General features: G+C 40.6%; 1 protein-coding gene across 1 annotated transcript in view; it reads right to left on the bottom strand.

The window, feature by feature from the left end:
- The window catches only part of LOC125008823 (adenylate cyclase type 1-like), a 49,322-nt gene that overhangs the window by 16,634 nt on the left and 9,870 nt on the right, over nucleotides 1–22,818 (bottom strand). The window contains exons 4-12 of the mRNA XM_047586144.1: nucleotides 20,880–20,991; nucleotides 14,803–14,930; nucleotides 10,933–11,091; nucleotides 9,211–9,352; nucleotides 7,651–7,806; nucleotides 5,704–5,898; nucleotides 3,542–3,639; nucleotides 3,261–3,345; nucleotides 1,066–1,155 (exon numbers count right to left, since the gene is read on the bottom strand). Coding sequence (XP_047442100.1) covers nucleotides 1,066–1,155; nucleotides 3,261–3,345; nucleotides 3,542–3,639; nucleotides 5,704–5,898; nucleotides 7,651–7,806; nucleotides 9,211–9,352; nucleotides 10,933–11,091; nucleotides 14,803–14,930; nucleotides 20,880–20,991 — 1,165 coding nt within the window. The remainder of the gene's footprint in view (nucleotides 1–1,065; nucleotides 1,156–3,260; nucleotides 3,346–3,541; nucleotides 3,640–5,703; nucleotides 5,899–7,650; nucleotides 7,807–9,210; nucleotides 9,353–10,932; nucleotides 11,092–14,802; nucleotides 14,931–20,879; nucleotides 20,992–22,818) is intronic.

Raw genomic sequence — 22,818 nt, 5'->3', positions numbered from 1 at the left:
TGCAAAATTATCAATGGATGTATTGTTTCATTAATTGCAAAGCACATTTTTACTTTTTACTTAAGTACATTTACCTGTTCAGTGCCTGAACTTTCTTACTTTTACCTGAAAGTATCCATGCTTAGTACAGAATATGTATGTCAACATGTGCATGCTAAAATAGGTATAGAAATAATCGCCACAAACTGATGTGTTGCAGGTATAATGTTTACCATGAGTTTTGCAAGTTAGCACCGAGTTTAGCACATAAGTGGGCATGGATGCTAATGCTAACAGGAAATTTTCAACATCTTTTGCATGATGAAACAAGCTGATGTGTTGCAGGATCATCAGGTTTACCAGGACCAACCTTATTAGTTTTGCAGATTAGCATTAAGCATAGCAGATTAGCTACATGTAGCATTGCCTCTTGATTATTGTGATCAATCTATGATACATACAGCAACAATACCAATGCGTAGTATAATCCTTATTAACCTTATTTATTTTTAGCATGTTAGCATACTAAGAGATAAAACATTATTCCTGCTAACCATCAGGGTGTTAGCATTGTCATCACCAGTTTGCCAGCCCCACTGGCGCAGATGTAGAATTCAACAGGGTTTTATCTCTTTCTTCTACAAGACAAGTTAATTAGGGTTATTTTATAGACTTGAGTAAAAACCACAGTGATTTTATTAACCAGTTAGTCAATGATGGAAATGATCAGAGGCTGTAAAAAGCCGGGACACCCCCTCACTGCACAACACCTGTGCTTTCACTTTACGATCACACGCATTTGAGGCCGACCGACGTCTGGGGCCAATGTTGACGACAACCAATTTGCGTTTAAAATGTTTAAATGGGGTATTTTACACTTGAACAATAATTGTCTTATTCTTCTGAGACTCCACTCCAACACCATCTGCTCAGCCGTGATGCTTTACCCCGCCAACTCATGCACTGCAGAGACTTGTAAACAGTGCAGTCTGTGGGATGAGGAATGATGTCTCCGTCTTTACTTTGCATTTAGAAGAGAGAGAAAAGAAAAAAAAAGATGTATATTCAAAGATTTTTTAGACTCACCACACAAGCCTGGGTGACAGAATAGGTGAGCAGAACGAGGAAGACACACAACACTGTCCGGATCTGGATAGTGAGGCAGCCCGGTTGGCACTGAAACCAGAGGAGAGGGAAGCGACTGTAGGTGTGGGTGGTTTGGATAATAGAACGAGTCTCTAAATGAAGCACCTGTTTATCTACCTAAATAGCATTTTGGACACATCATTAACCAGGAGTGGAAATAAAACGAGCGCATTCTGTGGCGGCTCATTATAAACTGGTCTATTAGAGGAGACGCTTAAAGAATATGATGACAGTTCAATGTAGCGTGAAGCTACAGTGTCATGTAGAGGTTATACATGTGATGTCAGTCTGACTTGAGAGTATGCAAGAGGGTTTGTAGTTTTCTTTTAAAGCTGCAAAGATTATGAGCATATTGCATGAGCAGGATTTCAAGACGTTCATTTCAAGACGTAAACAAAGACGTTCAAGAATAAAAATCCTCAGAAAGTTGTGATTAGTTACCAGATGCAAAACGAGATGCAAAAGAGCCAAAAACATGCTCAAAAATGCCCAAAGGAACAGGGATTTAATTTTTTTAATTTTTTTTTTTTAATTTCATTCATTGATTTAAACAAAACAAATCTGAATGAAAGGGAGCAGAAAGAAGAATAATCTTATATAGTCTGTCCCTTTACCCCAAGAATCAATTTACAAAGAATTTAAATAAATAAAAGAAATGGAATGAGCAGCAAAATAATAATAATAAATATTAATAATAATTAATTATAAAATGAAATGAAAATAAAATAGGTATCAGCCAATGCTTACTGACCATCTTACATCATACAAACAAAACCAAAAAAAAAGATGGAAAAAAAAGAATATTCATGACTACACTTCCATTATATTTCCTTAACATACTGACTTTAACTGTTCTTTTTTGTTCATTTAGATTTGGATTCTTTGTTCAGATTGTTCTATAAACTGATTCCTTTCATTCAGAATGACCACAGGAGACTCAAAGCGGCCCACAGATTAGATTAGCGGCCCTAATCTAAACTCTACATCAGTCCCACAGATTAACAGGAGCCACAGAGAAACTCAAAATGACTGCAAAGAGACTCAAAACTATTCCAAAGAGACTGAAAATAATACCAGAGAGTTGTGGAAGGACTGGAGAGACGCCCAAGGAAACACCAAAGAGACTCAAAATAACCACAAAACTATTAGAGATGAAAAAACAAAAACAAAAACAAAAAAACACTCAAATTAATGCAAAGAGACTGAAAACTATGCAAAAGAGATGGGAATTGATCACTTAAAGAGAAACTAAATATGAAGAAAAAGCAGCACAAAGTGACTCAAAATAAATGGTAAATGACAGGGGGAAACTCAAAACAACCCCCAAGAAACTCAAACGCAATCCCAGAGAATTACAAGAGCCGCAGGGAAACTCCGAATGACGGCAAAGAGGCTTAAAACAGTTACAAATAGATGGAAACTGATCACAACCAGACCTGAAAACACTCTGAAGGGACTTACCAAAACTACCAAAATAGACTCAAAACAGACACAGAATGTGAACGATAGAAAAGTCACCGTCTGTTGTATTATACTGAGATTTGATCAATCTGACAAACACTCACATATCAGTCAATTAGTCAACAGAGACTCGTTTATGGAGCAAACATCTGTGTACTTCAGCTTCTCAAATGTGGGGATTTTAACATCTGTGTTAATTGAATATCTTTGTAGGTTTGAGCTCTGACACGTTTATTTCTTTATTTGTTATTATTAGTTTATTGAATTGAGAAAATGCACATTAATCATCACTGATGCGTTAGTCATCAGTGTAAACGTGTTGGACTTAGCACAAATGCTAGTTTTCAGCTGTAGTCCCAAAACAGATACACAACCCAGACAGATAAACACAGACAATTACAGAACCAGCATTTAAAACCTTAGTTCTGGTGGCTGTCTACATCCAGAATAATATACTTTTTTTAGGTCATTACAATAATGAAATGAAGGGGTTTCTGCTCTAACATTTTAACTGCCTTCTCTAACAGAGACTTGACAGATTTTCCTGCACTTTCTTTTGTGTGTAACAGTAATTTATGTGCAAAAATATCCTGGCATGCAAAGAGACTTCAGCTGTTAGTTAATTTAGTGTTGAAGGATGTGGAAAAGAAAGGGTGGGGGGGGGGTTGACGTACCTGAACGCTTGTGAGATGCAGGTACATGACGCAGGCCACGTGGAAACACACACAGAGGACCAGCAGCAGCAGGACCAGCATCCCCCTGAGAGACCAGGACACGGCACAGTGAGCAGGGCTTCCCCACTTCTCCACCGACTGCTGTGAAAACACCTTTCCTTCTAATTGTCTCGTGAAAGCCGAGCAGAATCAATCCAATTATGCTGCACCAATGGACAAGCTGTGTGTGCATTTCGTCATGTGTGTGTGTGTGTGTGTGTGGAGGGGGTGTGGGTACGTACTGTGGGATCATTAGCAGATAGATAAGGCCAAACAGAGCAGCGAGGATCAAGGAGAGAACCACCGCACTGATGAAATGGTCGTCGTACACCTGGTGGTACTAAGAAAGGAGTAAACGAAGAATGTGAGAAGCACCGACCATCATCCATCCATCCATCCATCCATCCATCTATCTATCTATCTATCTATCTATCTATCTATCTATCTATCTATCTATCTATCTATCTATCTATCTATCTATCTATCTATCTATCTATCTATCTATCCATCCATCCATCCATCCATCCATCAATCCGTTCATCCATCCATCCATCCATCATCCATCCATCCATCCATCCATCCATCCATCCATCCATCCATCCATCCATTATCCATCCATCCATCTATCATCCATCCATCCATCCATCCATTTGGGCCCGTGCAGTTTTTGATATTTCAAGTTTGCGTTTAAGACCATAAACAAAAACTGGGCTGATATTTGATTTTGATTTTTAAATCCAAAAAATGGTAAAAAAAAAAGAAAAAAGTGCAACAAGTTAAAAAAAAAATCAATCTTCACTTGTGCATCTTCAGTTGTTTCTTGAGGGGGAAAAAAAAACACCTTCTACTCCGGATTCAGACGACAAACACTCATAGATAAATTCAAATGACATAACCTGCATCATAAAGTCTAAAATTACATCTGAATATTGTTCCACAGTCATGTCAACGCTTTGTTATGACCAAGAGAAAAGTTGTTCCTAGAGAGAGAAACAAAATCCCTTCAGGTTTTATGTGAATCAAATAACGACTGTTTTTGGATTCTTCTCTTATAATTATAGGACGAAAGGTAAATGTTTAGAATTTTTTGTTTAAAATAAAGAAAATAAAGAGTCTGTGGACCAGTGTTTTCCACAGAGAATCCTGAACCCGGTGTCACAGGCTGGAACAAAGTGTGCATGAAAGTCTTTGGAGGTCTTTAATGGTTGGGTTGTTTTCCTTTGAACCTATAGTTTTAGAGGCATTGCCTACCACCGTTATCACTAACAGGACTTCTGACTCCTCTGACTGACTGATCACCAGCTTAGAAAACCAGTGCGCGAGAAAAGAAAAGAAATGTGACAAAAAGCAATATGTTCAAACAGCATGATTCATTAAGGCCAGTTCGTCTTAGCTCTTCTCCCCTCGCTTTTGATTCATGAATACAGATTACGGCCACATGCTGGTATGACAAGTCGTACAATCCAGTGAAAAGTGAGTCCAAGATTTTGTCTGGTATGTAACTGACTATTGTCTGGTCTTTGTGATTTGTCCAAGTGCAAATTTTTGAGCCAAACTCGTGACTGTAAACGATTTAGTCCATCTACAGTTAAAGGTCCATATCATTCAAATGATTTAAAGTCATCAGCAGTTTATAAGCTTCAAATGATTTGTTGCAAACTGTAAAACTGTGTGCATCATATTTATCATAAATATATAAAGGGAGCAGAAGTTTTTACCTTAGCTTTTCGCAAAGAATCTGCATAAACGCTTAGAAATAAAACTTAATGTCTTATCTTATCCCTTATCTAATAAAGACTGACATGCAGTTAGATCTAAATTTGTTGTACAGTGATACTTTGCTTCCACTTCCTAAAAGACATGTTTACTGTTGTGTAGGAGTAAAAAAAAAAACTCTTTGTACTTATTTGTTATACTTGACTCCGACATCTAGATTATGTTGAAAAGGAGACACAATTAACAAGTTTCAACTTTGGTTTTAATTCATCGTGCAGCCAGTTTAAATATCTAGATTGCAGACACTGATACGCACAAACCCAGCCCTGCTCTCCGTCTCCTTTATGACTCTGCCCACGCACACATAGGAGAGAGGGAGAGAGCACGTGTGCAGCTCAGACGTTCCCAAATCATTATCTGCACCCCCTCCTGAGAGGGTGGGTGGATTCCTCGTGCACACGTGCACACACACACACACACACACTCATCATAGACAACAGGCGTGGGAGAAAGGGGAGATAGAGAATTAGAGACTGTGCAGGGTGAGAATAAGAGACAACCAGGGAGAACATGCAGTCACGAAGCATGTTACCTTGTGTGTAATGAGCAAAGTGTATATTTGTTTCGAATCTAAGCGGCTGGCTTTCGTCTCTGCAGATGTTCACTGTGTACGTGTGCGCGTTCTCACCCTGCGCTCCCTGTCTCTGCTCTTGTAGAACAGGGTGATGTAGTTGAGGTCTGATGTCTCGGACTCCGTCTGCCGCGCCTCGATGAGCCGCCCGATGTAGCGGTTGACTCGCGTGCCTGGGGAGTGCTGCACGGCCGTGGCCGAGAAGGACGTCCGACTCCTCAGCTTCTCCGACGCGGTCCGCAGGGCTCTCCGCTGGCGGACAGCGAGGAGGAGAACAACACAATCAGTCTCTGCGGAGGCCGGGCCGGCCTCGTGTGCTGATGCTGACTGGGTCTCAGCTGGTGCTGGGAGTCGTGCACATGCAGAGGTGTGAGACTGCTCCAAAGATTTGGTTTGGACCAAACAGATATTAGAGGAAGGATGAAAGTCTGCTTTCAGTCTGACTATGTAAGGATGCTCATTACACCAATAAACTACTCCTAAGTCACTCAGCTAAGTTGAGCTGAGTTGTTTTCCACTTGATTAAGTCCACAAAAAAACAACAGCTATGTACAAATATGTCTCTAGTTTGGTTGGGAGTCGTTGCAGATTTCGTCAGAAGATGATGATTGGAGAAATCTTTCTATGATCTTGTCAAAAAATGTGCACAGACTTATTGATTTAGGTGCTTTGACAGCAGCTCTGAGAGTTACGGACTGTAACAGTACACAAAACAACGCAAAAACAGAATGTGATGTCACTTCTCAGCCTTCTAGCACAAGAACTGACTCAACTGAAGAGTTGAGAGTTTCTGCAAAAACAACATTTTTGGAGAAACGTTTGAGGTCTTGGTGATACATGTGTTACACTTTGTGGTGGTTCTGTTATATCTGTGAAGGTTCTCAGTCATCCAGGGCATGGGAGACCGATCAGCCACAACATTAAAACCACTGACAGGAGAAGTGAATAACATCGAACACCTTGTGACAATTCACTGTTCTGCTGGGAAACTTTTGCACCTGGCATTCGTGTAGTTGGCCCCTCCCCTCAATGGCCCCCAACTAACAACATTCAACACTCAAGTCTGATTACTTGATCCTGTTAATCTCGTGTCCCCAAAAAGATCCCCAGAGTGAAAGTGTGACTGGAGAAACCGTCTCTGGGACACGAGTCTAACATGCCGGTAGCCGTGTTTAATAAACCCACTCACTAGATCAATGAATGCATTCATTAAAAATAGCCATAAGAACGTGAAATGTGAATGCGAAGTTGCACAAAAGTCTACTGATAATCCGTGCAGTTGCATCTGCGCCACCAAAAATCTGAAATTCATCAGAGATTTTTTTCCATGGCCCAAACAATTTGCAGCGTCATAATTCTGTTATAAAATGTCAGTGTCACAATGCTAGGATTCTGGCTACGTGGATAATCACGTAACAATGTGTCTAATGCTATTAGAGGAGATGATACCAGGCTGTGGGTGATTACCAGCAGTCGTAATAATGCAACCCCACCAGAATCATGAAGTCCTAATGCCTGGCCAGGGCTCACACAGTTGGGGCGGATTACAGCTAGCAGGCTATTTCTGACAGCCAGACACTGAACGCCAAACACAGACGGACCGAAACCAACGAGGACTGACTCACCGCTGCGTCATAGCAGTTTAAAACCAAACACACACACAGAGATAATGAGAAACGCTCCGAAGAGCCCCAGTGAATGCTCATGTGCACATGACACCGCACAACCGCATCAGCATATACAGTTAACACACTCGGGACGCTTAAGAGCAGTGAGATTAACCCCACCAGTTGTGTCATTGTATCTTTTTACAAGTCGTTGTAATGCAGGAGCTCTGTAGTACTTACAATCCTGTGAAATCTAGAAATCCAGATTTGTGTGTGTAGCAGATTAAAGATGTCACAAATGGACATACAAACACACTGAAGGGATTTACTCCGCACTACGTAACCCACAAATACTCCTCATGATCTGCTGTGTACAGTAGTGGTGAACGCATGCAACCTTGTCGTCGTCCTCGCAGGTCATGACGTTGGAGAAAGGGATCTCGGCCTTGAACATCTTCCTGCAGTGCATGAGCTGCACCAGCAGATAGCACACGGTCTTGAACTTCATCCTCTTGGCTGGTTTGATATCGGACAGGATAAGACCGGGAAAGATCTGGAAATGAAGACAAAAGTAGATTTAAGGGTCTGATTTTACACACTGTCTATGTAACAAATCACTCAGTTCTCTGCTTCACACATCAGCAGTTCTCCTTTCAAGGCGGAAAATTACAACCGAGTCGTGTTTTTTCTTTTCATTTCCACACTCGGAAGGTGTATCCTCACTGTGAAAAGCTTCAGCATTAAATCCTAAAGCACCTTTTCTGCGGAAGAGGTGGATATTACGTTAATATATTTAGCTGTATAGCCTCATCCTTTTATTAGGTATTTGTGTTTCCTACATTAAGTTACCCAGTCGTTAGCTTATTAAACTGTTTTCCTCCGCCGCTTCGAGATGGCAACAGTTGCCTCGCAGTGGTCTCATGAAGTTACCGATGAAACATTTTGCTTCCCATATACTAACTGTGAGCTCAAAGTTCAAATTAAATGCAGCATTTTCCAGTTTAATCCCACGGAAAGAAGCAACACTTGGCACATTTCCAGCTAGCACATTTATATGCATGCACGCTACTTCACGAGGTCAAAAAGCGTTTTTTTATTATTGCACACATAATATATGGAAGTTAACAACACGCACAAGGACAATGGAGCCAGGGAATGTTACTTCGACATATTAAATCTCAACAGGTTCAAATGAAGCTTAGCCAGCTATCTTAAAATATCAGATTAAGTGACACTGATTTGTCCGATTAGTTATTAGCATATTGCAGTTGGGTAAAGGCATATGCTTAAATGTTTGCATGATTACTTTTAGCTTGTATGACATTGTTAAGCTATATTTAGGATGATATTGTGCTAAATATGCAAATATGTGTCAATTTAAACTGTTCCTCAGCTTCTTTTTCTTCTTCATATCATTATTATTATCATTATTAGCAGCAGTAGCAGTAATGACATGTGTATATGTTGGTCTTTTCTTGGCACTAAAAATAAGCATTCATTGTTGTTTTGGCCAAGATACACTTCTAAAATTAAACTTTAGCTTCAACTTCACCAGCTAATTACTCTGAAACCTCAAATATTTTACAGTACGTTTTAAAAAAAGGCACAAATTTACCTTTTCTAGTAATGAAAAGGGGTGAAAAAGACAACGTGGCACTGAAATGATGAGAGCGTGTCATTCACAGAAGTAAAGTGGGCTTGAACGGGATTTTTACAGTAAACTCAGCGTGTGCCGTGTTACAGAACCTGCATATATCAAGTGCGTGCTGAGGATTTAAAATGACAAATCGGGTGCAAATGTGGAGCTGGTGTGAGATAAGTGATAGTAGCCATGTGTAGGGCAGCTTAACACATGCAGCCTGCCTCCCTTCCCTGCATCAGAGGATTAACTATTACAGCACCGACAGCTGCGGCACCTCTCGACTTGCACCGAGAAAAGTCAGCAAAGGAGTCGTACTTTGCGTCTGTGCGATGGCACGATGAAAAACGTCTCGATGTGGTGCTTCTGCAGGAAGGCGTGCCTCTCGTGGCCGAAGCCCGGCTCCACCTCGTAGTCGCCGTTCAGACACTCCAGGGTCGTCCTTGTGATGTGCACCTTGCTGGAAGCACGAGCAGAGCAGAGGACGGAAGAGCAGTTAGTGATAAAAGTCAGGCACCACGGTCTCAAATCATTATCCCCCTCATTATTTTTATCGGCCTAACAGCCCCTCAGTTTGCTCAAAACTCTTTGCAGCAGAGAAATTTTCACCCTAATGACTCATTTAATCTGGTAACGAGTCCTAAAATCTTATTACTTCACTTGAAACAAGACCAAATTGAGCCAAAGACGTGAACTCATTTCACCGCGTTTTAAATGCAAATCCGCTTGTTACTGTACACGAGTTTTGTTTAATGAAGTCGTATTATTTTTAGCTGCGGTTACTGTTCTTTTTGGAACTTTTTTTTTTTTTTTTTTGCAACCTCGTCAAATCTGAATAATTTTCTCAAAGCTGAATCTGAGATAAAGTGACCTCCTGAAGATCAAAGCCAACAAACTGATCCTGGGCTTCAGCCTCGGTGCCGTTAAACTTCATCTTTTTTTACACAAAATCTTCTAAATCCATGAACACGCTGCGTACGAATGGGAGGAAGTATCGCTGTACTGGGCAGGAGATTATTCTGCTACAACTCATAAGCAAAGAGCGTCTGTGATATCAGGGGGGAAAAAAAAGTTGTAGCCTTGAGGATGCTGTTTTATGTTTGCAGTGCTTTGATGCTTCTGGCTCGGATCAGTGTGACGAGTTTGGCCTTGTTTGATGGATCGGTCTCACTTTTTATAGTCATGGGAGAAGTATTTAGCATTTAGTCAATATATTGGACAGTATCATGTTATACACTCGTGTTAATGTCCTTTTTATGACATTAATTAGCATGAAACCTGCCTAATATACTGTTAATGTTGGTAAAGACAACTGTTTTTGTTATTGTAAATGCTTTTTTAACAACTCTTTTTGAATGTATGTGGAGCCTGTTTAACATGTTTAACTTTAAAAGAAATACAAAAACAGCCTCAAACATCCAGCATCCTCATCCTCCAGCAATTAGTTGCTTAATTGATTAGTTCATCTGCAAAAATAAATTTAAAAAATAATGATCAGACCCTAGTTTCAGCCTCTAAATCCTGAAGACAGACACTTTCAAACATGCTGCAGATAAATAAATGACACTTGTTGGGTTTATTATGAAGAAGGAATCTTTCACACAGGTGCAAACATTTTGCTCTTCTGGATTTTAAATCTCAGAGTCAAGAGAAGTTTTGTCTGAGCTCCCAAGCAAATACACTGATTTAATATTACATAACTGTAGAGTTTAAAAGACAGAGTCTAACAATTATTCAGTGCTACACTTTAAGAATAAAGTCCTTATGAGGTTAGATTTTTGTCTTTAATTGGATTTTACTGCAGATAACAACCTTATAATCTATAAAAGATTTGAGGAGTGTGAACAGAACACATGCAGGAAGGATTCATTAAACCATCTGTTAACGTTGTGATCGGAGGCATACATACATCACCAGGCTGTGTTTTATCTCTGTTGCTGGGATACTGGGTGTGAATGTGTGTGTGTGTGTGTGAGAATCTGTGAGGATGTGTGTTGTGTTGCGGCCCAGTTTCACTTGTGTGTAACAGTCAGCACTGACCCAGGCAGCCCTCCAGCCTCCATCACATTCGCCAGCGTGACATCGTTTGACCAGACGTCATACTGCCACTTCCTCAGGCCCAGCACGCCGCACAGCACCCGTCCTGTGTGGAGGCCCACGCGCATGTTCAGGTCCACCTCTGTCGCCTCCACCACCGACCTGCAAGGAGGAGGAGGAGGAGGAGGAGGAGGAGGAGGATTCATCTGTTACTACAGAAACCAAAAAACACAAGAGCATTTACACTGAAGTGTCTCTATTTCATTTCATAATGTGATTTTAAAACACGTCTCAACAACAACACATAGAAAGAAATACCTCTACATCAACTGCAACTGCACACTTAACGTGGTGTTTTTTATTTGAATGCTTGTTTTTGTTTGGTTTTGGTGAAAGAGAAAAAGCAGAATCCGAAAACATGAGCCGGAGTCCTGGAGTGGGAGCGTTGTTGTGCACGACTCCTTACTAAAAGTTATGAGAACGGGCTCCAACGTCTGCGACTTCTTGACGAGTGCACTCTAAAAGACAACGGAAACCCTTCGCAGACTCTGGTGATTTAGAAGGACATCAAGTTATCAGAGTCTGAGTCTGACTACTTGACTTACGACTTTCAGAAAAATAAGACTTCTGCATCGAGTTGGATAACTCGTAGCAATTAGCAGCAATTTGTTTGCTCAGAAGATTTGTATGACTGTGTCGCAGTTACACTTCAGCGAATCTTTGCAGGAGGATCAACGGAGACGTTCCAGATCAACTTCATGCCTGCATCACTTCTGGTGCAAATTACCCCCTTTTAGTTGTTCTTTGGGGTTCAACATGAATTTATTTATTTATATACCTGTATTTGACTTCACAGAAACATACTTAAGGGTTAAAATGTACAAACTAAACTAATCTAGTATTTAAATAGTCAAGAACGATAAAATATAGGAAATAAATGCCCAACATTTCATATATATTCGGGCGGAGATCAGTTGTTTTTTCTATTGTTATGAAATTAACCTGTACACACTTGGTGTCCACTCAGAAGACAGACCCACAGGAAAAGGGCTAAAACTATTCTTAACAATTTGAGATAAAATTTGCTTGTTTTTGTTTCCTTATTTTTCATCAGCCATTACATTATGACCAGTATCTGTGAAGTCATGTTCCCCAAACCATTCCTGGACCTAGTTTGGTTCATTGCAGAGTTCATTATCTTGCAACTGGAGAATGCCATTTTCATGGCATTTTCATTTAAGATATGTAATACTTAGGTACATCACCCAAAGCACCACGCTGTATTTCCTGCTTCTAACACATCAAGTTTGAGGAAAAACGTTCATGTGCTGCCCACTGAAAGGTGCCATGATAACATTTCTGGTTTAATTTTCCTCTCAGATGAGTCATAAAGTGTTGTCTTTGTGTCTTTGTGCCAAGCAAGCTCTCAGTTTTGTCCAAAACAAACAAAAATCGCCCCAACTTTGCAAATTTGCTCCAAGAAAATACAAACTTCTTTCCAAAGCTCTTTGACCGTGTGTGCATCTATCATGACGTGTGTGTGTGCAATTTTTGCAGACCACCTTCACAAGGGGCCTGCGTTGTGGTGCACTGGAGATAAAGCTGGACATTTCCAAAGCCTCTCCTCTCCAGTAAATCACCAGAGTAAGCTCCCCGTCCCCAGCGGGAGGTCAACCTCTTCAGACACAAGGCAGAGTCACGGACGGAGCCCGAGGAAGGAAATAGAGAGCGTCTGAAAAGTGTGTATTTCTGTGTGTGTTTACAGGGCGAAGGCAAAAAGAAAACGCGCTCTGCCCATCATCAGGGTGTTACACACTAACACACACACACACACACAAACACACACTGAGGGATGAGTGTGTGTGGCAGCACCTGTCCTCAGAGATAAAGGACTCCCACAGCGGCGTTCGTCCTCTCAGACAGAGCAGTGGGGAAAGAACATGACAGGCGAGTGCTCACACAAGGAAATGAGGCAAAGGCGCTCGCTCTGTGTATATGTGTGTGTGTGTTTGTCAACATGCTTGTGTCGAGGTGGTGGAGGGTGGAGGGTGTGCGCATGTGTCACCGAGTGTCTTTTAGCCGGCAAATTTGTCTGGAATTGGATCAGTCTCCGTCTACAGTTCATCTCTGCAGTCGGCATTAAGGCTTGAATTTCTAATGTCGTGACCAAATGAATCAAACTGCTCCGTTAATAATGAGTCGGTTTAAATGTTATACAAAGTGTGTCGACAAATGAGGAATAAATTCTCATCTTTTTTTTCAAGTTATTCAAATTTCTCCTAAAAATAAATAACTCTACTTTACTATTACCCCAAAGAGACCATGCATTCACCAAGCCTGCACGTTTTGGTTTTTATTCTATTTGTATAAAATTCATTCATCCCTCTAGTTTTATTGAGAAATCAGTTTATATAACAGGTTCAGGAGCAAGTCCAAGCCTCAAACATCCATTTACCTGCACCTGCCTATTTAGGTGCATCTAATCCCCCTGTTTTTGGACATGTACGTGAAATTATTGTGGTGCTTTTTTAATTTTATTGCTTTTATTTTATTATTTTTAAGATTTATGGAATGCATTGCTCATATATACATATCATTTGCATCTTCAGAATAAGTTACTAAATCACACCAAAACACTGGTTTCCTCCATTAAAACATCAGAGGACCCCCCTCCCTCCTTTTCCCTCCTCAATCCAGATAAACTTCTCCTTAGACATTGAGGTGTGGTCTTGTTAATGAAAAAGCTGTTTTCATTCAGGCTCTGGGTTCTGAAAAAAGAGGCTCGAGACCATTTAAATTCTCGCTGACTCTTCACAAATAAAATGTAATTTAGTACAAAGTGTTGAGTTTTGTTCAATATAGATTTAAAGCCATAAAACAAAGAAGAAAAGAGATGTGTTCTTTAAAAAGCTTCTATTAATGCCCTGGAGTGGATCCAATTTGGCAAACGATTAGGATAAATTTACAGGACCAGGATTAGGGAAAAAAGCTAATTATTAAATAATGATATGGTTGGATTATCTGCACTTACGTCGTTTCAGTTTGTCTCTAATTAGACCCAACTCTGCACCAAATATCAGCAAAATTGGGCGAGTAAGTTTTGAAATGCTAAGCGAACTAAAAAGAACATAAAGGGCAGAAAACAAAACCTCTTTATATGGAAAAAAATATGAATATGAAAAGCGTCTCGTATTACCAAGGTCAGTTTAATTAACGACAAATCATTTTACTTTAAAACTTCAACATGGAAGCTGAAAGAACCCCCTTTGAGCTGACCTGAGCACGTGCATGTCATGTGTTTTCATACAGTACATATACTGAATATATCTACTTTTACTAAAACCTTTTCACAAAAAGAGCAAAAGAAGGAAAGAAAGGAGGAAATACAGTGCATGTAGTTAGAGCTTCAGGGTTGGAGACACTGAGCAGAAATAAAGAAGCTTCAAGGGAGGGGCAACGTAAACCACACAGACGCTTTCTCTCTGTCTTAATATGATCAGAAAAAGATTCCACATATTAAGATATTCGAAAGAGCATCTAATTCTTCTCATTCATTTCAGAACAAAGGGGAGATTGAGTGCACTTCCTCAGGATAAAGTCCATCCTTTTGTAAAGTCCACGCTAAACACAAGTGCTTACTCTAATAGTGGAGGGAGTTTCACGCTTAACAGATGGAGGGCATCATCCCAGATATTCTTAAGTTTGGGGCAAGCCCAGAAAAGCTGAGCGAGGTCACTTGATTTTCATTAATCACAGACCAAAACAGACCAAACTGAACGGGATCCATCCCTCTGTTTCTGATATGTTGTGCGTGCTTTATATTAAAAAAAAAAAAATGTACATGTGTGTTTGTTGCATGTGTGCACGACTCACGCGATGGTGTCGATCATATCCAGCCCCATCTCCACACAGCAGTGGGCGTGGTCCGCTTTGGGCTGCGTCAGCCCCGACACGCAGTAGTAACAGTCGCCCAGAATCTTTATACGCCTGCAGTGATTCTCCTGCACACACACACACACACACACACACACACACACACACACACACACACACACACACAGAGACAACACATTAAACAACTTTAGTTCACCTACTAAGCAAGTCATAGTAAATAAAGTCTGACATTCCTTTGCATAAAATATATTTCTACCACCGTTTATTAGGTTTTGCATTACTTTAGTGCATTTAGTCTAGTTCTAAAATAATTCCCTGTTTATCTTAAAGTGCTTTACAACTTAAAGGATTATCTTATTTTAAACACCACACAAGACAAAAGTTCTGCCTGGTTGATGTGTTGAGAACAAGCTGACTAACTTTTTTTTTTTTTGTGCCAAGTTGTAAACATGTTTATTTAACAAGGAGGTCTATGTGAAATGACTTTCGGAGCCCGCCTCTAGTGGACATTACGGGAACTGCAGTTTTTTTTATGACCGCCTTGGCTTTTCAGCACTTTGTCTCCATCTGGATCAGAGATTAGAAGTTACTAAAGGGACTATTTCTGTTTGGATCAGTTCCTTCTGTTGATTCATGTAAATTTAGAAGCTTGTAATGGTCCTCTTGGGAAAGAAAGAAAGAAGAGTTCAGCAACTTGAGGAGGAAATTAGCACATACATTTTTAGACCGTTTTTCAGTTTAAGAGGTGGAGCTACTGCATTAGGAGACGTCTATGTGATACTGGACTGTACAGAAGATGCATGGAAGCTGCAGCTGCATCCCTGTTCATGTAAATCAGATGTGTGTGTGTGTGTGTGGTTGTAGTTGAGGCCAACTCTAATTGCTCCGACATGCTCTTGAAGTAGAATCCCGCCCACACGTTCCCAGACAGATCTGCTATTTGTCACAGTGCACAACTGCGCACAAACTCAGAGATGATGGCACTGACACGAATACAAACGCACACCTTTACAGCGCGTCAGCGCGCACACACACACATCCGCACACGCAGGAACAGCCGCGTGGTTACATGCAAACACGAGGTACAGGTACTTTGATTTAGCTGCATACGCCAGGGTTTCCCTTTGGCACTGCTTCACACACAGTCATCAGGAAATCGTAATGGTAGACCCTACAAAGCCTTGCTGCAGGCAGCCTCTGAGTGTCAAGCACACATATGTGCACAAACACACACTCACACACATACAGTGGATTCATGACAACAGCAGAGTAAGAGGCAGAGATGAGAAGAGAGAAGATGGGGTGCTCTGGTTTTCTGCTCACGGGAGCAGAAAGATTCTGGCGTGGGAGGATATGAGAATTCTGAACGTGGATGATTATACCAGAGCTGGGAACAGAAATTAAATGTGTGTGTGCTCACAAATGGCAGAGAAATTATCAGCAGACGGAAAGCCATGTATCAAGAGAAGGATATGTGTGTGTTTGGGATTTTAAAGCCGGCTGATTGGAGGGTGTAAAACCCGTGTCCCCCCAGCCTGGCTCCATTCATTTCTGTCCTCGCTATAGTTTAGGCGAAGCCCGTTGTTAGGTGTCTGTCGTGGTTAAGTTTAGGTTGAGACGCCAACCCCGGGGGGAATAAATGTGTTGTGTAGCATACAACAGTCAGACAGGCTCAGCAGCTGTGACAGAGCCGGTTTGAAAGTGAATTTCTCCCTCGCTAACACGACAGGGCATAAATCTCAATTAGGATGCAGCTGCAGCTTCGCACACGCAGCCACACACACACACACACACACACACACACACAATATATCCTCATCACAAGATTTCCATATAATGGCTCGCTGAGCGCTGGAGCAAGCCGCATATCACCTCGCATCTTGCTCTTTCTATCCCTCCGTCTCCCTCCCCACGTTAAGCCATGACTGATTGCAGAGATGCAGAATGAACTCAAGAGGGATAATCCTGCTGATCATGTGACGTGTGTGTGTGTGTGTGTGTTTGTGTATGTGGCCGTGCGTGTGCACGTGGAAAGCAAGAGTAAACTGTCTGAAGAGATCTCTCAGCCTCATGGAGGAAAAGGTCAAAATGTGGCACATTTGAGGAGCGACTGAGTGGATGCGATGGTTCTGGACTAGTTTTATATATATAACGGAGACGATTCTCAAAAATAGTGAACAAAGTTTAACAATGATCAACAACCACTGTACTGAACTGAACTACAACATGACACTCGCACCTCCAGCTCCTTCAGCTGAAAGCTAAAACGACAGTTTTGGCAATGAAGGTCGACTACGACATTACCTCAACCTGCCGAGACCCAAGGTCCTCATCTGGGGACACTATGTTTTAGGTTTGTTGCAGCTTATTCTGCTTCATTTAGACAAGGAGACACTTTTGTCTGCCATGTACAGACTGTGTGTCTGTCTTGTCGTTTACTTTCGTCCATTTCTCTCGTCACTTGTTTGCTAAGTTGGATTCATTTGGAAGCAATGTCTCCAGCTGATGGATGTAAGTCCAATGCTTTCTCATACATTTAGTTCTGGTTTGGTCCACGCAAACTCCCGCAAAAAAAACAAACAACAAAACAAATCAACTAAAAACTCGCTAGCTGCTTAGCTGCTCTGCTGTTTCGTGCTGAACATGTACAAAACCAGGATCATTCTCATCCAACACTGGACATCAGCAAACCTGAAACATCTGGGAAGCTCTACTCGATATCTGGGAATAAATATATATATATATATATATATATTGGTCAGATGACTGGACAAACCATCTGTCTCTGGAGACAACTGAGCAAAATTCAGCACGTTTAGCTATGTAGTAAGGATGGTGGAGCACATTTTTTCCCATCTTTATAATTACATTTTGGACGTAACAGACAATGAGGAGTCAAAAACGCAAGCTGAAACAATGGCAAGAGGACTTGTGGAGGGAGCTGGGGCTTAAATAGCACCATCTGTGGATGCTGTCGACCCAACTCACTGCCAGGAGAGTTGGAGAGGTGCTGCTACTTGGATGAAACATCTTCGAGAAACTCTACAAATGCCCTTATTCCAGCTTGTTTGTCGGATACACCATGAGTTGGATGATTCAAAGATGTACTGACACTCCTCCACTGCATGTAAAATAAAGCTGCAAAAAGTTCCTCATGGGATACTGATCAGTTAGCACCTTAATGCATCCGTTACCCGTGCACAAATCAGCTATTTTGCAAGGTAAGAATCACCCAACACAGCCGCCTGTCATCATGTGACCGAAGTGACGCTGATGTGGACCACGGTGTGGGTCTGCTTTATCGTCTTCCGATGCTGCAGAGACATCAACAGCCTCATAATGGGGATTATAGAAGAAGCAGATATGGCGAGGTTTAGGTTAAGTGTCCAGGAAATGAGAGTAAGTAGATCTAATGTGTGTGTGTGTGTGTGTGTGTGTGTGACTCATCCAGTATTAATATGATTACAGTGGCAGTAGATAACATATCACTCACCTAATCTTCTTTCCCAAATAACAACGCTATGCAGGCTTAATGATGTACAGTGCATGCTAGCGTACGCACTCTCACTAGTCCCTAGTGGTGCGTCGCTCACACAGAGGGGAGATAAGGGCTGAGGAGGTGGAATTTTTCTGTCTAAAAATCTGTCCTCTCATCTCTTCCCCCTCACTTCTTCCAGTGTCTTTTCCTTCTTGACCTTCACCCCCTCTTCCTCCTCCTCCTCCTCCTCCTCCTCCATGTCAGTCAATCTCTGCAGCTTTACTTTCACTATCTAGATCGATAAATGCCTCAGCATAATAAATGAGCTCCAGGACTAAATAATACATTTTGTTTTCCTCGGAGGCTTCTTCGCGCTGCAGAGGAACAACATGCTGAAACGGGAGCTCGCCAAATGTTCGGAGTCACTTACCCGCCAACCTGCCTCCTCGCTCACTGTGGGCTGAGCGGCATTATTTCATGACAGAAGTTAGCATTTAAATGAGTCCTACTTTTCTCCTGTCCATCTTCTTTACTTATCTCACCAAAACCAGAAGCAAATATGCAGTTTTAACTCATAAGCATATATGAAAATATTTTTTTAGAACTGCCCTGAAGCAAATAAAATGAATCTTTGCTACAATCTGTGTTTAAATTTTGGATCTTCTTCTTTTTTTTTTTTAAATTATAGGTCATGTGCACATATGTTTTACCAATACTGAAAAACTTAAGAAAGTAGTCTTTCAAAAAAAAACATTTTTTTTTTTGCATGATCTTTTTAATTTTTCTTCAGCTGAAAAACTTAAATGTTAGGTGTTAAATGGAATACATGGCTTTTTTTTTATTATTTTTTTTCATACAGTCATGCTAATGCCAAACAGGCTCACTGACAATAGACAAATAGACAAAATATTATAAATAATATTAGACAAATATCTCTAAAGTCTCCAGAATATCCAGAGCAAAAGCCATGGTTTAGACTAAAATCCTAAGAAGTATCGAACAAAAATTCTCATGCTTAAGAAAAAAAAAGGAACTCGGTGTTAAGGAAAAATCAGGATTGGATGCGACATTTTCTTACTAATGAATTTACTCCACATAAATAATCTCTCTTGAAAAAGTTGGATTATTTTTTGTGTCTGAAGCGAAGCCTGAAACCATCCAGAATTTGCAGATATACTCTACCTGAACACATTAACTGTAATTTGGTTCGCAGGTGCTGAAGTGGGGAATAGCCAAAGCAAAGTAAAGGTTCAAACAGCATAAAAAATTAAATCAATCAAACAAAAATTCCAATGCACAAGAAACAAAAAGAACCTTGGTATTCAGAGAAACCAGGAGTGGATGCTACCTTTTGGAGTTGGAGATAGTGAAGAAAAGAGGGAAACCTGAGGGCAGACATAGAGCTATTTGTAAAATATCTGAAATATTGTGCAATGTGGCTAAAAGATTTACTCTATATAAATAATTTAGTCTTGAAAGAGTTGGATTTTTGTGCTTTTTGTGTGCCTGGGTCCAAGGCCTGAAACCACCTCTGAAAAAGGAGAAATGTGAGGCGAGATAGTTCTAAATTAAGTTGTCTAAATTTTGTTAGGTTAGGTAACTTAACAAGAGAACTGCAAACAAACATGATAAAGACACAACACGTGGTAAATCCTGTTTCTCCTGTAACGTTTTACTGGTCCACTTCAGTCAGAGCAGATAGTCCTTCATTAAATACTGATAACTCCACTGTATTTCCTTCCTCTCAGGTTAAGAGTCTTGGCAGAATCTCTAGAAGCTCACAACAACAAAGCCGCTGGGTCTCCGTACTACCACCTCCACGGCATTAATCCACTCCGCCCCCACAGACTAACACAACCATTCATGTCCACACAGGTTGGTCACTTGTGCTAAATTTGTAGGTTTGAGGATGTGCTGTCAGGTTGGTGTGGGTTGTTTATCGCTCCTTATGGGTAATTCCTTTTGTCTTGAAGCTACAGTCTTTTGTTTGGGTCACACATGCTTGTTTGTTTTATTAAATGGAAAGATCTGGCATGGTCATGTTGGCACATGTCACATTCGTGGGGTTTTCTGTGAGGGTAGTGATTCTCCAGGAGTCCTAATCCTGTATCAGAGAGCATGTATTTTGGTAATTTGTGGCCATAATTGTCTTAATCAGCCACACGTGAGGAGGTGAGGATAAAAGGACATGGCTGGAAACTGTTTGTCTTTTTTCCCCAACATATAAGTAATGTTTATAGAATTAAACTTTCTTTTTGTCGTTGTGTTTGCACTTTACAGACCTCAAACATGGTGCATCATCACCAAAAGACATGCAGATCAGACTTGCATGTATTAGGAAGCCCCAAAACAAGAGTCCAGCATCTGCAGGATGTGTCACAACTACCAAACTAACAAAGCTATGGAATAAAAGTCTGAGAATATGCGTGAACAGTGTGGAATTTTTAGTACTCTGCTGGCTATGCTTGTATATAGGTTTAAATAATAACCTGCTGTCAGTCCTGGCAGATCCATCTACTGTTCTTATACTCTGAGGAAAAGCTTTCAGTCAGGGCGAAAAGAGATCGAGAGCTCTTACTGTAGCCAGTTCATCAAACTTCCCAAAAAGTTCGTTGAGCAGCTTGACCAGTTCCTGAGCAGTGCACTGCGAAGCCAAGCTGGTGAAACCCACGATGTCTGCGAACAGGATGCTGTCGGGAGATGGAGAGAAAGAGACGTTGAATCATAAGTGAGCAAAATCTTATCGTGACAGCTGATATCGGTTCTTTCCTGCTCCTCGTGTTCTCCAGCGGCTTTCAGTCAAATGAAAGAATAACTCCTCCACAAAAACAGATGGCGTTAACGGCACCTTAACTGGGACCAAAAAAAACAACAAAAAACACCCAGAGATCACACCGGAGCAGGGACGTTGACTAATGGCGATCAGAAATGAAGCAAACAGCGAGTAATCCAATCTCTGATAAGTGAAAGCGTCTTTCAGGCCAATCGCTAAATCAATTACGGAGCTAAATTGCCTGCTGCTGGCTAGCTGCAGTTGTGGGGTTGAGGAAGGTGTTGAAAGCTACTTAGCCCCTCATTTATTTGCTCAGAGGCAGGCCAGATGGCAGCAATACAAGGTGTTATGGATCTTATTGACTCAGTGAAAAATCACTGCTCTCAGTGGAGTAAAGGCATCAGAGCTGGAGTAGTGTCTAGAGCTGGGGTTTATTTTCGGTTTCTAATCTTATCATCAGATATATTGTTTCTCTCCAACCGTCTGCCTGTGAGGGGTTTTTTGAAGTACTAATGACGACGGCATAGTACATCTGTTGAGCCTGCTTTTGCATGGCACATGTGCGGTTTACAGAGATAACAGTGGCAGATTTACCAGAGACATTTTTATTAACGTCTGAAGCAATGTTTAGACAGAGGAAGACAAAAGCAGACCTCTAATTTAAATCCTCCTGTGTCTGAGCTAATGTCAGCTCCCAAGAGTTGGTAGATTTTTCAATTAATAATTTTAAGTAGTCTCATTTTAAAATGAGGACAAACTAAAACACTAAGGCTGAACCTAAAAACTCAAAGTTCTCTAAAGATGTTGACCTCATCTGATGAAGAAGTGACATTGTAAATTGTTTTACTACTTGGCTTTCGACCTTTTAGTTTAGTTAGACCTTTTGTAGTATAACAAGAAAACGACAGACTTCCACTAAACCTCTGGGGATTAAAAACAAAAGCAAACACGTTAAGAGTCAAATGCTGCAATTCCTCAAATGTCCACTAGAGGCTGGCACTAAAAAGTGAGTCAGTCACAGTTGACCTTTAAGTTAAAAACATGTTTACAGCTGTATATACAAAACAAATATACAAAAAAATGTGTAGAATTTGGATCTAAGTCATCTGTAAAAATTAAATCAGATCTTAAAGTTATGCTAATTAAAAGCTAGTAAAAGTTGCTTTTTATCTTACTAACCACCACAATAAATACCACATCAATGTGAACATACCTATCAGTAAAGAGAATTTAGATTTTCTGTGTTTCGAGAAATGCTAATGTTTAAAGTAGATAACCCATTCCTCACACTTTGTGTTTTTTTTTTTTGTTTGTTTTTTGTTTGAGAAACCCTATAAACATATGTATAATAACGAAGTAGAACTACTTCACTACTGTACGTAAGTACTAAAATGCTGTATCTGTACTCTACTGGAGTATTATATTTTTGTCCTACTTCCACTTTTACTTCACTATAAATTTTCGATGAATACTTAATAAAAAAATAAAAAAAAATAAAACAAAGTAAAAAATGTATTTGCCGCATCGACGGCCATTGTCCAGTAATATATCCTAGCAACCGTTACTATGTAAAAATGGCTGCCGTCCTCAAGCTAAATGCCGACAAGCTAAATGAGGAAGCGATGTGTCCACGGCGTGTTCTTCCCGAAGCCTTTATTAGCCTTTAGTGGATCAAACCGTGTGGAAAGCGCCACTCCAGCTAAATCCCAAAGAAAAAAAACAAGCATACACACGTCTGCTACAC

Source organism: Mugil cephalus, chromosome 6 (assembly GCF_022458985.1).
Source record: "Mugil cephalus isolate CIBA_MC_2020 chromosome 6, CIBA_Mcephalus_1.1, whole genome shotgun sequence".
Taxonomy (NCBI): Eukaryota; Metazoa; Chordata; class Actinopteri; order Mugiliformes; family Mugilidae; genus Mugil; species Mugil cephalus.
Note: the sequence above shows the minus strand (reverse complement) of the source record. Positions and strands in the feature narration are given on the sequence as shown.